The sequence below is a fragment of the Macaca nemestrina genome, chromosome 5 (genome assembly GCF_043159975.1).
Source record: "Macaca nemestrina isolate mMacNem1 chromosome 5, mMacNem.hap1, whole genome shotgun sequence".
Classification (NCBI taxonomy): domain Eukaryota; kingdom Metazoa; phylum Chordata; class Mammalia; order Primates; family Cercopithecidae; genus Macaca; species Macaca nemestrina.
The window spans coordinates 113,913,540-113,927,318 of record NC_092129.1 but is presented as its reverse complement, the minus strand read 5'-3'; the positions used below and the strand labels follow the sequence as shown (position 1 = coordinate 113,927,318).

The 13,779-nt window shown below is 38.4% G+C and overlaps 1 protein-coding gene across 21 annotated transcripts in view; it reads left to right on the top strand.

Moving 5' to 3' along the window:
* Nucleotides 1-13,779, top strand: part of LOC105479467 (regulating synaptic membrane exocytosis 1) — a 492,913-nt gene that overhangs the window by 259,865 nt on the left and 219,269 nt on the right. For all 21 annotated transcript variants that reach the window (XM_071096864.1, XM_071096860.1, XM_071096867.1 and 18 more), the window contains 2 exons: nt 8,621-8,961; nt 11,326-12,191. In XM_071096864.1, the coding sequence (XP_070952965.1) occupies nt 8,621-8,961; nt 11,326-12,191 (1,207 nt within the window). The remainder of the gene's footprint in view (nt 1-8,620; nt 8,962-11,325; nt 12,192-13,779) is intronic.

Here is a 13,779-nt window from a genome sequence, read left to right as displayed (position 1 = left end):
TATGTGGATAAAAGATGAAATAGAAGGCTTATAATAAAGAGCAAAAGTCTTTTGACTATTCTTCCCAAACTTTTTCTATTCATGAGCGACAAGGCACTATTAAGCATTTATATTTGGACTAATCAACTCTTCACAGCTCATATAGTATTGCAATGACATATAAAAATAAAGGAAGATACTGAAGCACAGAGATGTCATTTGGACACTCCTGTGTCCTTCCACCCAGAATCTCTATTTTGTTTCTTCTATGGTTAACTTCTGCAGCTTAACACAATTATTATTAACCATAGAGCCAAGCAGCGAATTCAGATTATGCTTCATATTTTATGGGTCGGATATCATGACCACTGTCCTACTTGATGGAAAATGTTCTTAGCTTCAAATACAAATGAGTCCTCCCTTTAGCTAATTCCTTTATCCTATGAAGTTTTTGTTTCATTTGTTTTGTGTTCAAAATCGCACTATGCATTTGATCAATTTGCCTTTTGTGTTGTTGCTGTTGTCTTCTGGTTTATTTAATTTTTGCTCCCAGAATCCTCATTCTAGAGTCCATTCTCCTGCTCGAAATTTCTCTCTAGGGTTTCAAAGAGGGCTCTTCATCCTGGGACGTCCCTTAACACTTGCTCTTCTGTGAAAACCATTTGCTTCCTGGATTTCCTCTTTCTTGGTAGACTTTGTTTTGCTAACAAGGATATGTGAGTGGTAAATTTTCCAAGTTCTTCCAAATTCTGAAAATTTCTTAAACTGCCTTATACTTGATGGTTTACCTATATATAAAATTTCAGGACCCCTATCATTTTCCCGAAGACTATTGATAGTATTTCTCCCTTGTCTTCAAACATCCAGTATTGCTGATGGGAATTCTGATACCATTCTATTTCCTATTCCTTTCTCTAGGACCCAGCCTTTGCTTTCTGGAAACTTTTAGTATATTTTCTTTAGCTTTGTTATGTGGAAATTTCATAATGATTTTTATATTGGTAGTTTCTTTTTCCATTCATTGTATTAATATGCAATGACTTGTCCATTCTGGGAATTTGTCTTCTATTATTTTTGCAACTTTATTCCCCTCCATATTTTGTTCTTTTTTTTCTAGAACTCTTATTTTATCTCATGTTTTTTATTTCATGTTTTATCTCTCTAACATTTTATCTCATGTGTTTTATCTCTTGGTTATTCATATATCCTTTCTTTTAAATTATTGGGAGAACCCACTGCCGATGGTTACGTGGGTCCTTTTCTATTTCCTAGGTGTCTTGGCTGGTTTGAGAAATAAAGGGAAAGAGTACAAGAGAGAGAAATTTAAAGCTGGGGATCCGGGGTAGACATCACGTGTCAGCAGGATCCGTGATGTTTCCTGAGCCGTAAAACCAGCAAGTTTTTATTAGCGATTTTCAAAAGGGGAGGGAGTGCATGAATAGGGTGTGGGTCACAGAGATCACATACTTCACAAGGTAATAAAATATCACAAAGCAAGTGGAGGCAGGGTGAGATCATAGGACCACAGGATGGGGAGAAATTAAAATTGCTAATGAAGTTTCAGGCATGCATTGTCATTGTAACATCTTATCAGGAAACAGGGTTTGAGAGCAGACAACCTGTCTGACCAAAATTTATTAGGTGGGAATTGTCCTCCTCCTAATAAGCCTGGGAGTGCTATAGGAGACCGGGGCTTATTTCATCTGTTTGGCTTCGACCATAAAAGATGGCACGCCTTAAGGGGGCCGTCTATAAACCTACCCTAAGGGTGCATTCTCTTTCTCAGGAATGTTCCTTGCTGAGAAAAAGAATTCAGCGATATTTCTCCTATTTGCTTTTGAAAGAGGAGAAATATGGCTCTGTTCTGTCCGTCTCACCGGCGGCCAGAAGTCTTATCTCTGGTGTTCCCTGAACATTGCTGTTTTCCTGTTCTTTTTTCAAGATGCCTAGATTTCATATTGTTCAAACACACATGCTCTACAAACAATTTGTGCAGTTGATGCAATCATCACAGGGTCCTGAGGTGACACACATCCTCCTCAGTTTACGAAGAAGATGACAGCATTAAGAGATTAAAGTAAAGACAGGCATAGGAAATCACAGGGGTATTGATTGGAGAAGTGATAAGTGTCCATGAAATCTTCACAATTTATGTTCAGAGACTGCACTAAAGACAGGCATAAGAAATTGTGAAAGTGTTAATTTGGGGAACTAATAAATGTCCATGAAATCTTCACAGTTTATGTTCTTCTGCCGTGGCTTCAGCTGGTCCCTCCGTTAGGGGTCCCTGACTTCCCGCAACATTAAATCCTTCTTTTATTGAGATAATTTTACCATTAATTTTAAAAGCTCTTTTAATTTTGACATCTGAACACTAAGTAGAGGTTATTTTAAGGTTTCTTTAAGGTATTTCCTGGAATTATCTCTTACTCTTCTAACATTAATTCTTATCTATGTTGATTTTAGCCTTTCTCTTCAATGTTATAGTTTTTATTTTAATAGTTTAGTGTTCCTTGATTAGCCATATATAGGGGAATAAACAAAAACGAGGCATGAGAATGGATGATTGGGGTGTGTGTTTGTGTATGCATATGTGGGAGGTGTTTTTGAGTGAACAACTGGAGAACCAGCCATTAGGATAGAGAAAATCTACCTGCCAGAATGAGAAAGGCTCTTTGCAGGTCAGCAACACCTGTCTGTTTCAAATTTGTGAGAAAGTGGTCATTCTGCATATGGAAAATAAACTTAAAAAAAAAAAAAAGACAAATAGTCATCTGTTTTAATTCTATTTCTCACTTCTCTCCTGCCATAGTATCTGCCATCTAACCTAGATCTTCTCGTGGGTTCTGCAGAGAAGATCAGCTCCATTCTTGGTTACGGCCCTCCTCCATCTGTGATTTGAGCTACAGCTTCCTCCATTTTGTTTCACTTACCACTCTTTTCCATGCATACACTTAGCAGCTTCTAGAAATTCATTGTTATCTCCCTTCCTTGAGGTTCCTTTTTGCTGTGTGGCTTATGATTGTATTATCTAAATGAATCTCACTATATTATTTCAAATTTGAAACATTTGTAAGAGTATAGGGTTGGGGCATTATTAAGTCATTAGATTTTAAAGTGCAGAATTGATATTGTCACTTTTGGGTACAATTTAGCACCCCTTTTGGGAAGCTACTTTGCAAATTATACAGAGAGCCCCAGCTATTACCACACAGTGATTATAGGAGAGGAGCTTTAAATATGTTCTAAAATTTTACCAAATAATTTGATTTTTTCCAATGTATCCTAAAAAAAAGACCATAAATATGAAAAAAAGTTTGATCAACACACTTTTCACTGCAGAGTTCAGTGTTAATGTGAAAGGTTATAAGCAGTTTAAGGGCTAGGTAAGTGATACTCCATCTCTATAGAATATTTTGTAGATATTAAAATTCTTTAGAAAAGTTTAGAATCACTATAGCACAAGTAGAAATACTTGTGCTATAATATTAAATATATAAATAGGATATAGAGTTACAGTGGAATCTCAGTTATTTTAAATTTGCATAGAAAATTATATTAAAATGCTAATAGTAAGACAGTGGTATTGGATGTGATTTACTCATTATAAAGAAACATTCTATATCATATTTTTGTCTTTCATAAAACCACATATTTTATGAACTTCCAAAGGGAAATAAATTTATGAAATAGCAATAACAACAAAAAAAGACTAAGAGAACATACCCACATACCCCCACCCATTCCCACCCACATACACATTCACACTACCAGAACCAAAAGGAACTCATTCTTATTTATTTTGACATCTACTGTTTTCTACCATCTCATCTACTTTTGTCAACAAAGTTGAAATATTGCCTTGATAATTTTGTCCCTAGTTTCTGCTAGAGTGAGTACTTATTGAATAGAGAAAGTAAGGAAAATGAGTAAAAGTATTCAGAAAATGCAGCAACTGCAATTGAGTATCTCATCTTCTTTTTCATGTTTTTTCAAAATGGTAGCATAATAATTTTTAAAAACATCCTATATTAGTTGAAAATCGATCTTAACATTTATCTGTAAAAATATCAAATGAAAATTGAATCACAATCTCTGTCTTTTTTTAAACCTTCATGCTTATATTTATTCTTTATGTTATAATACTAAATACCTCAGATGGATTCTTATAAGGAAGACATTTGTGTTAATATAAGAATTCTGGGTTGGGTGCAGTGGCTCACACCTGTTATTCCAGCACTTTGGGAGGCTGAGGAGGGTGGATCACCTGAGGTCAGGAATTTGAGACCAGCCTGGCCAACATGGTGAAACCCCGTCTCTACTAAAAATACAAAAACTAGCTGGGGTGGTGGTGGACAGCTGTAATCAGCTACTCGGTAGGCTGGGGCAAGAGAATCGCTTGAACCTGGGAGGTGGAGGTTGCAATGAGATGAGATCACGACACTGCACTTCAGCTTGGGCAACAGGAGTGAAACTCCATCCCCCCCAAAAAAAAAATTATCCTGGACCTCGTCATGAATCACCTTAGTAATATCATCAAGAATAAATCAAGAAATACATTTCTTTTGTTCTGTGTCTCCAGCTCTGTAAATATTTCAATATTTCTTCCACTCGAATACCTTTTTAGTTTTTCTGCCAAACTTGTGGTTTTATCTATGGAATTTTCTGTATATGTATAGCAGAAAGTGTTGCAATTTTTATTTCTCTGGGTAAAAAATTCCTGTGGGTTTTATAAAATAGTTTAGTGTACTGCTTAAGAATTAAGAGGAAAAGACACTTAAAATTGCAGTTACAGCAAAAAGTCAGAATACAATTTTCAATCCTTCATATTTTCTGATATGTGCCATGGTGTTTCAAAAGTCATGTAACTTCACAATAGTATTTGAATCAAGTTTGTATGTGATTGCTTAAAATCTGTAAATTGTTAAGATCAGTTATTGCACAGGCCTACTTTAGATTAGTTTGGAACATATCCCAGGGTATTTAATCAGGGTATAATCCTCCATAGTGCAATTTCTAAAAGGTGTGTTTGTGTGCTTTAAATAAATAGCATTTTTTTGTAGACAAAGTTGTGTCTTAAACTCTTTCTTAAAAAAAAATTGTTAAAAATGTCTCCCTACCGCACTCTTGTATTATCTATAGCTTCAGGCAAATATAATACTTAATACTGACTTCAAAAAATGTATTGTAGAGGTCTGCAATGTTTGGTATTAACTGTGTTGAAATGTATGACAATATTCTATTGTAATCTTATATTTTTCTTTATAACTCATATGAGCAATTTATTTTTTATTTGTAAAATTTGTGGTATGATTAATTTTTAGAACTGCAAATAGACTGGGAGGTGATATTTTAATAAAAATAAATATTTTAACATTGTTATGGTTAATTTTAGTTTCAATTTGGAGGATGGATTGACTACACTCATAGTTAATTTAAAAATACAAATTTAAAAGTGTTGTGGTATACAAGGAAATAACACATAGGAAAAGTTTGGAATTATACAATATTTTAGTAAATGTTAAAAATAGAAAAAAACTAATGAAGCATCACAGACTTAAATGAATACACAGTATTTTAATAATATTATTTAAAATGCCTATGCTGTTTTGACAAAGTCGCTAATGTAACCTTTTGAATAAACAGGAAGTGAAATTAAATTGTAAAATTCAACTTAATAATAATAAATTGTGTTTCTTTTAATTGATCTGGTAGCAATTCTGCACATATTCAAAATCTGGAACATACCCAAATCTGGCAGTTAGTTCTCATTGACCCATTTTTTGTAACGTTTACAAATGTGAAGCAATCAAAATAAGATTGTGATAATGATTTCTAGAAAATATTCAGATGTAAAATGAAGAGTATCCTTTACCCTTCTATCAGTATTATTGTGCTCCTTTGGGCTTCTTTATTTGGCTTTATTCAATTTTAGAAACTTTGTAATTGTAAGTTTGTGTTTTCTGAATGGTTTTTTAAAAACTGCATATTTATCCTAAGTATACCTTGATATTTCTGTAGTAAAGAACCTACTTTATTTTATTTCTTATTATTTCTTTTGAGATAGAGTGTCACTCTATCACCCAGGCTGGAGGACAGTGGTGGGATCTCGGCTCATTGCAATCTCTGCCTTCTGGGTTCAAGTGATTCTCCTGCCTAAGCCTCCTGAGTAGCTGGGATTACAGGCGTGTGCCACCATGCCCGGCTAATTTTTGTATTTTTAGTGGAGACGAGATTTCACCATGTTGTTGGCCTGGCTGGTCTCGAACTCTTGACCTCAGGTGATCTGCTCCCCTCAGCCTCCCAAAGTGCTGGGATTGCAGGCGTCAGCCACCACACTTGGCTGAAAAGAACCTACTTTAAATGATGAGTAATAAGTTGCTTATTATTAGTCTAAGAAATATTTATTTGATGTAAAATAGTCAAAATTTCATACCAATCTTCATGAATTACAGGATTTCAAACTTATCACAGTCTTGTCAGCTAAAGAGACAAAAACAACAACAACAACAACAACAACCTTCCTGCCACACACATGTCCCCTGTCCCCACTCAGGGTTCTGGGCAGAAGAGACTCAGTGTCACTGACTGTTCATGAAGGTCCTGGCCCTGGAGTATTGCACCTTTTAATGTTATCCTTGATATGTCCATGTTCAAACAATCAGGACTTCTGAGGGACCATCTCAGTAATAGATTTTGTAAAATATACCCTTATTTGGCTAGCACTTAAATTCAAGTTGCTTTCCATAAACCCCTTATTTTGATATAGGCTTATGCAATGAATTGTTCATCTTGTTTGACATCTTGGTAGATGAGAAATCCGTAATACTGGTTATTATGCTTTGTGTAGATGTTATACCTAACTGCTTTTTTGAACCTAGTACACTTCATTTTATGACTGGGAGTCTAAATAAATCAATTAACCTTCATGAATTTTAAATTTTTTATAGCAATTATTTCTCCTCAGTCTTAATTTTTCCTTGAGTTTTCTTGCCTGGAAAGCAGTTCTTAATTCATCTGCAGTATTTTCCTTTTAAAAAAATGTATTAGTTTTTTCCTGTCTTTTTCTTATTTTAGCTTCATCTTATTCTATGGCTATAGTTACAGCTTTTCCCTATTTATCTGAATATTTTCAGTAGTTCATTTTCTTCATTTGACCTACTAAACAATGCTTCTTTTACTATTTTCTGTTGCTTCTCAATTAATGTATCTACGATTTATTCATCCTGATACAATATTTTTGAGTACTTGTTGATTGAGTCAGTATTTGTGAAAAGGAAGCCTAGAGTTTGGTAATTAGCTTTTCCTGTGGAGGTAGTTCCTGACGTACAAACAAACACAAAACACCTGAAGTGCCTTTGGAGGCATGCAACTGAGGCAGCGATGTAAAATCACAGCACAAAGAAACAGAGGTACTGAGGATATTTGAAAAGATGGCTCATGGGGCTCTTAGCACCTATCTTTGCCCCGTGACAGCTAGTCATTGCTGCTGTTATTATTTTTTATTACAACAATCGTCCTCATTATTACATTCATTTTAAAGGTCATCAAATGGAGAACGGATATATAGGTTTAAGTGGTGCTACATCTTATAATTTATCAGTGGATATGTTGCTAAATGATGGTTCCCAAATAGCTCTCCTTGGGAAACATTACATTGGAGTGGTCACATATGAATAAACTCAGAGTCACATTTATTGCTTTAGTAAATATGTGCATGGAAAATTATATTTTATAGCATAAATAAGCTTAAGGTTAGTTTATTGCTAAGAAACTAGAGAAAATATACAGATTGACCTTTTTTGTGGGCCTACTTTTTTATGTTTGTTTCTTCTATATGAATATTTTTAATATTGCCTTTAATTGTGGGTGATTTTTGAAAAGACAGGCTTTTTAAAAATACTTGCAAGTACTGTATATACATATTGATTCTGTAGTTCTGGGTAACATTTTTCTTTTTTCTTTTATTTCCTGGTAACATTTTTCTAACCAGTTAACAACCTTGCTTGGAACATTTTTGCTAATACTCCAGAGTCAATTATAAAAATTATGACAGATATATGGTAAAAGGAAATACAGAATCATCAAATTAGAAATGCTGAGGAAAAAACTCTATTCTGGCTGCCCAGAGGTTCTCTAGCCTCAGACAAGTCCCTGTCTAGGCATTCATATATTTGACTGTGACTTGTGGGAGGACCATTTTCTTAAGAAATTTGCAAGGATAAATATGAAAATGAATACTGTTCTTTTTTCCTTACATTTTAAGATACTGAAAAATTATTTCCGGCCGGGCGCGGTGGCTCAAGCCTGTAATCCCAGCACTTTGGGAGGCCGAGACGGGCGGATCACGAGTTCAGGAGATCGAGACCATCCTGGCTAACACGGTGAAACCCCATCTCTACTAAAATACAAAAAAAATTAGCCGGGCGAGGTGGCGGGCGCCTGTACTCCCAGCTACTCGGGAGGCTGAGGCAGGAGAATGGCGTGAACCCCGGAGGCGGGGCTTGCAGTGAGCTGAGATCCGGCCACTGCACTCCAGCCTGGGCAACAGAGCTAGACTCCGTCTCAAAAAAAAAAAAAAAAAGAAAAATTATTTCCAAGAGGGCATAAAAATTTATATTGTTCTTTCTTCTTCAAATAGGTTATGTGGGTATGCAATTTATGTCGAAAGCAACAAGAAATCTTAACCAAATCTGGGGCATGGTTCTTTGGAAGTGGCCCTCAACAGACAAGTCAGGATGGAACCCTGAGTGATACAGCTACAGGTGCTGGTTCTGAGGTACCAAGAGAAAAGAAAGCACGACTCCAAGAGCGATCGCGGTCTCAGACACCCCTGAGCACAGCAGCTGCCTCCTCCCAGGACACTGCTCCTCCCAGCGCACCACCAGACAGGAGCAAAGGGGCTGAGCCCTCACAGCAAGCCTTGGGGCCTGAACAGAAGCAGGCTTCATCCAGGTCTAGAAGTGAACCTCCTAGAGAGAGGTAATAGTTCTTTCACCCTGTAAGCAAAAGGCAAGATTTTGCTAGGAGAGCAAACGCGTTTTCAAGAATTTAACTTCTATTAATGGAAAGAATATGTGAAAGTACTAATTCTCAGATCCCACATGGAAAAACAACAGGCCTGAGGGGTGTTGTCTATCTCTAGAATGTACTCCTTAGGAGACCTTTGTTGAAAGCTTTTCTTTCATATCAAGCACAGACGTAAACACGAACTAAGTCACCCAGCTGAGCTACCAACTTCCAACGGTGAACTCAGAACAGCTCTTAGATCATGTTTCACTTATAAACCTAGCCCTTTAATTAAAAGTGCTCTGAGAGCATGTGATGGGGGAATCTGACCTATCAGAAAGTATGTGGACACATCAGAGAAGCCTTCTTTAAGGACATTTCTTTTATGCTGAGCTCTAAAGAGTGACTTTGGAATTAACCAGGAGAAGGGTAGGATGGGTGCTCCAGGTATCTGCACAGGCACATGGCCTGAGGGAACAAGCCCAAGGTGAGGGCCTCCTAAAGGATAGCTGCTGGCTACAGTGCAAGTAGCAGAGGGAATGTTGGGGAGAAAAGGCTGGTGAGGCAGTGAAGGGACAGGTTACATTTTATAGCTTTTATTGTAGGCGAAAGGGAAACCACTGAATATTTAAACAGAGACTAATATGATCAGATTATTTACTTTGATTGATTCATTCATTCAAAAATGTATTCATGGGCAAACATGAAGCTATGCACTGGGAAAAAGTGTTGACAAGGAAGACAGGCTCACGAGGCTCATGGTTTGGGGACCAGGACTTTTGTTAGGACCTAGACTGGGCTTGTTATTTTTATATGTGTAACCATTACTTGGAGAAAGGAGGCTCCAAGGAAAGCTTTTGAACCCCTTTTCAAGCAAAGCCCATACAGTAAAAGATCAAGGACTTCGAAGTTAAAGAGGTCTGGATTCTAGTCCTGGCTCTGCCACAATAGTCAGTAAAAACTCACTTGCAGGGTTGTGGCAGGTATTAAAAGAGAACATGTGTTCTTCCCAAGCTGGCACATGGTAGACTTTCAGTGAATGTAGCTATTATTCAAGCCAGCAGTCATTGTGTATTTACTACAGAGAAACACTGTGCCAGGAACCAGAGGGTATAAAGATGATTAGAACATACATGGTCGCTTTTCTGACAAATCCTAGGGAAGAGACCACACACTATCCTAGGGAAGAAAGACACCTAGGCGATTAACCAGGATGCTAATTTGATCAAAGCTAGGCAATACGTATAGTATTTTGAGAGCCCTAGGAAAGAGGAAGTGACTTCTGAATTAAGCTTTATAAGGTACTCAGGAGTTGCAGGGGAGCTACACAGCATATAAGAGGGCAGTACGAGAGAATGAGTGTAACTAAGCTATTTGGAGAAAGGATAGATAGGACACCAGAGATATCTCGGGGAAGGTAGAATTAATAGCATTTGGTGACAAATTGTTGTGGGAGAAGAAGAGACAAAAATACTGAAGATGCAGTTTGGAACTGGTTGGAAGATGATATCTTTAAATAAGATAGAGAATTTGGAGCTGTAAAGTTTCTAAAGAAAAGAGTTCTGTTTTTGACATATAGTGAAAAACTACAAAAATTTCAAGAATGAGGGCTGAATAGAGACTTTTTGTTCTGACTTTTTAGTTCAAATTTGAAGATTGATAGGTAGGAATAATTTTACTAATGATATAAATTCATAGGAAAGCAATGAGGAATTGGGAGGTACAGGAGCAGGAAGAGAGGTGGCCGGTGTAAAGAGCTGGCCAACTTCAGGGAGAAGCAAGATTGAAAGAGACACTGTTTATTTGTTTTAAATTACTGAAGAATTCTTGACCATATTTTGTACACTGTCAAGGACTCAGAAACAGAAAATTAAAGGCAGAGATGAGAAAAAGTATAATTAGTAGAACAAAGAATCAGAGACACTGGAGAACTGCTTCCATTTGCACGACACTCTACCCTTTCATAAAACATCTTCACAGATGGTGTCTCTAATCCTCACATGAACCCTGCAAGGTAAGTTTTATCAACATTTCAAGAAAAGTAAATTGATTCAATGTAAACTTCTAACAAGAGCAACGACGCTTCAGTGAGCTGCTAAATGTAGTACAATCATCACACTCTTATGAAAACTCTATTTGGTAATAATTAGTTTGTGTTCCCATTAGATCCCTTACATTGTAAAATTCCAACACCTTTACAGTTCCACCTTCAGATCCAAATCCCTATAACTAATTATTGTAACTGAAATGATTTAAGACTGGAATGAAAAGAAAACACGTTTTTTATGTCTATAAGTTTATAAATTGCTCTCCTTGACGTTTTTTTGTATACCATAGAAAGAAGACCCCAGGGCTTGCCGAGCAGAATGGCAAAGGAGCCCTTAAGAGCGAGCGGAAACGCGTGCCAAAGACCTCAGCACAGCCCGGGGAGGGGGCCGTCGAAGAACGGGAACGTAAAGAAAGGCGGGAAAGCCGAAGGCTTGAGAAAGGGCGATCACAGGATTACCCAGACACGCCGGAAAAACGGGATGAGGGCAAAGTGGCGGATGAGGAAAAGCAAAGAAAGGAGGAGGAATATCAGACCAGGTACCGCAGCGACCCGAACCTGGCTCGGTACCCGGTGAAACCGCCGCCTGAGGAGCAGCAGATGCGCATGCACGCCCGGGTGTCCCGCGCGAGGCACGAGCGTCGCCACAGCGACGTGGCGCTCCCGCGCACCGAGGCGGGCGCGGCGCTGCCGGAGGGCAAGGTCGGCAAACGCGCGCCGGCGGCGGCCAGGGCCTCGCCGCCGGACTCGCCGCGGGCCTATTCGGCTGAGAGGACTGCGGAGACCAGGGCGCCGGGCGCCAAGCAGCTAACGAACCACAGCCCGCCGGCGCCCAGGCATGGGCCGGTTCCCGCAGAAGCCACGGAGCTCAAAGCCCAAGCGCCCCTCAGGAAGCAGAGCCGCCTGGACCCCAGCTCGGCGGTCCTCATGCGGAAAGCCAAGCGCGAGAAGGTGGAGACCATGCTGCGGAACGACTCTCTGAGCTCAGACCAGTCCGAGTCGGTGCGGCCGTCCCCGCCCAAGCCGCACCGGTCCAAGAGGGGCGGAAAGAAGCGGCAGATGTCGGTGAGCAGCTCTGAGGAGGAGGGCGTGTCGACGCCCGAGTACACCAGCTGCGAGGACGTGGAGCTGGAGAGCGAGAGCGTCAGCGAGAAAGGTAAGGGGGCGGCGCCGGCCGTGCGGGGACCTCAGCCAAGTGCAGAGGCGCGTGTGCTTGGCGAGGTGCTGGGTTCCGCAGTGAGGCTGGGAATGCTCACAGATGAGATAGCCTTACCGCCAGTCTTATGTTTATTAATTTAATTTTATTGATTGATTTGTGGGATTTTAAAACACAACAACCTCCAAGTTGAGGCTACAAAAGTTCTTGGTGATTTTGTGTCCTGTCATTCTGGTAAATTTGGTATGCAGTCTAATTTTAGAGTGGATTTATTCTGTGAAAAACAATTTGTTTGCCAGAAAATGAAAATTATGCCTTATAAAGGAAGTAGATATTTTTAAAAATCACATCAGTTATGTAATACTCCAGTTGCAAAGGTAGGTTTTTTTTTTTCAAACTTCAAATTAATCTTTTCTCACAATTTGTGAACAGATTACAGCTTATTCTTGAACAACACGGATTTGAACTGCATGAGCCCACTTATACGTGGATGGTTTTTCAATGAATATACTGGATTTTTTTTTTTTTTTTTTGAGAATTGCAGCAATTTAAAAAATTTGTGGACGCACCAGGTAGCCTGGAAATACTTGAAGAAAATAAGAAAAAGGTATATCAGGAATGCATGCAATATATATAGATAATAGTCTGTTTTATCATTTACTACCATAAAATATACATGAATCTATTATAAAAAGTTAAAATTAATAAAAACTTACTTATAGACTATACGTGGTGCCATTTGCAGTGGAAAGAAATGTAAACATGTAAACATGCGGTGTTAAATCATAGCTGCACGAAGTTAACTGTAGTGCATACTGTATTACTGTAATAATTTCTTAGCCTCTTCCAGTGAGCGTTACTGTTGCGCGCACCACTTTAAAATGCCCTGTGATGCTTATCATCCCCCTGTGAGCAGTTTCTTTCTCCAGGAAATTGCGTGATATCTTGTGGTTCTCACATAGTTTTTGTGATGTTTAGTATGATACCATTAACCTTGAGTAATACCATGAGACCCATACAGAGTGTCATTAGTGACACTAGAAGTGCTCCCAAGAAGCAACGTTATGACATTACAGGAAAAAGTTGAATTGCTTGATGTGTACCGCAGATTGAGGTCTGCAGCTGCAGTTGCCCACCATTTCAAGATAAATTCATCCAGTGTAAGAACCACTGTTGAAAAAGAAATTTGTGACACTGTTGCTGCAGCTACGCCAGCAGGAGCAAAACCCTTGCACTTTTTGTGAAAAAATTTGATCTCGCCTTAAAAATGCAGCTTTTCTGTGGGTGCAGGATTGCTATAAGAAATGTGTATCTATAGACCCTAATATTAAGAAAAAGCAAAGTCATTATATGACAAAGCAGAAGGATAGTGAAGGACCTACAGCTAGAGAATGTAATGCCAGAAAAGGATGGCTTGATCATTTAAGGAAGAGGTTTGGCTTTCAAAAAATATCAAAAGTAGAAGCAGCTTCTATGGACCAGCAGAGATGAGTTCTAGATGCCATTAAGAAAATTATGGAGGAGCAAGTATATGTGCCTGAACAAGGTTTTAATGCAAAGTGCTTTATTCTGGAGGAAAAAAAAAAAA